The following is a 592-nucleotide window of genomic DNA, read 5'->3' as shown; positions in this document are numbered from 1 at the left end:
GATTTTTTGCCAATTACCTAGGTAGAAAGAGAAAACGAGTCATGTGGCTCTCAGGACTGGGTATCCCAGAGTCGTATCTCACTGCGTTGGTACAAGCTACTTGTCGAGCCAAGAACTGGCCACTGGACAAGTCGACGCTGTATACTAGAGTGACGAGTTATACAAATGACTCGCAACTACCAGCGCTTGACGGCATGAAAGACGACGCCGGGTGCTACGTCAAGGGGCTTTTCCTCGAAGGTGCGTCTTGGGATCTCGAGCGTGGGTGTCTTGCACCACAAAAGCCCAAGCAACTCGTGGAAGAGCTACCTATTCTGCAGGTCATCCCCATTGAGGCCAGTCGCCTCAAGCTGCAAAACACTTTCCGCACACCAGTGTACGTCACTCAATCACGCCGAAATGCCATGGGCGTTGGCCTTGTATTTGAAGCAGACCTGTACTCGACGGAGCACGCTTCACACTGGGTGTTGCAAGGGGTTGCACTAGCGCTTAACACAGACTACTAGCTTGAGGTATATCAACAACAGCCTAAAGGTGAAGGAAGCTGTTTCATATGCTCAACAGTTCTTACTTTCTAAAAATACTAATGCCG

At 50.0% G+C, this 592-nt stretch overlaps 1 protein-coding gene across 1 annotated transcript in view; it reads left to right on the top strand.

Moving 5' to 3' along the window:
• The window catches only part of PPTG_24808 (hypothetical protein), a gene marked incomplete at its 5' end in the record, with an annotated part of 4,999 nt that extends 4,438 nt beyond the window's left edge, over window positions 1-561 (top strand). Inside the window, one exon of the mRNA XM_008918607.1 lies at window positions 26-561. Coding sequence (XP_008916855.1) covers window positions 26-506 — 481 coding nt within the window. The 3' untranslated portion in view covers window positions 507-561. The remainder of the gene's footprint in view (window positions 1-25) is intronic.
• Between the last annotated feature and the right edge of the window lie 31 nt (window positions 562-592).

The sequence above is a fragment of the Phytophthora parasitica genome (genome assembly GCF_000247585.1).
Source record: "Phytophthora parasitica INRA-310 unplaced genomic scaffold supercont2.242, whole genome shotgun sequence".
Classification (NCBI taxonomy): Eukaryota; Oomycota; class Peronosporomycetes; order Peronosporales; family Peronosporaceae; genus Phytophthora; species Phytophthora nicotianae.
The sequence above is the reverse complement of the archived record's forward strand: the minus strand, read 5'-3'. Positions and strand labels throughout refer to the sequence as shown.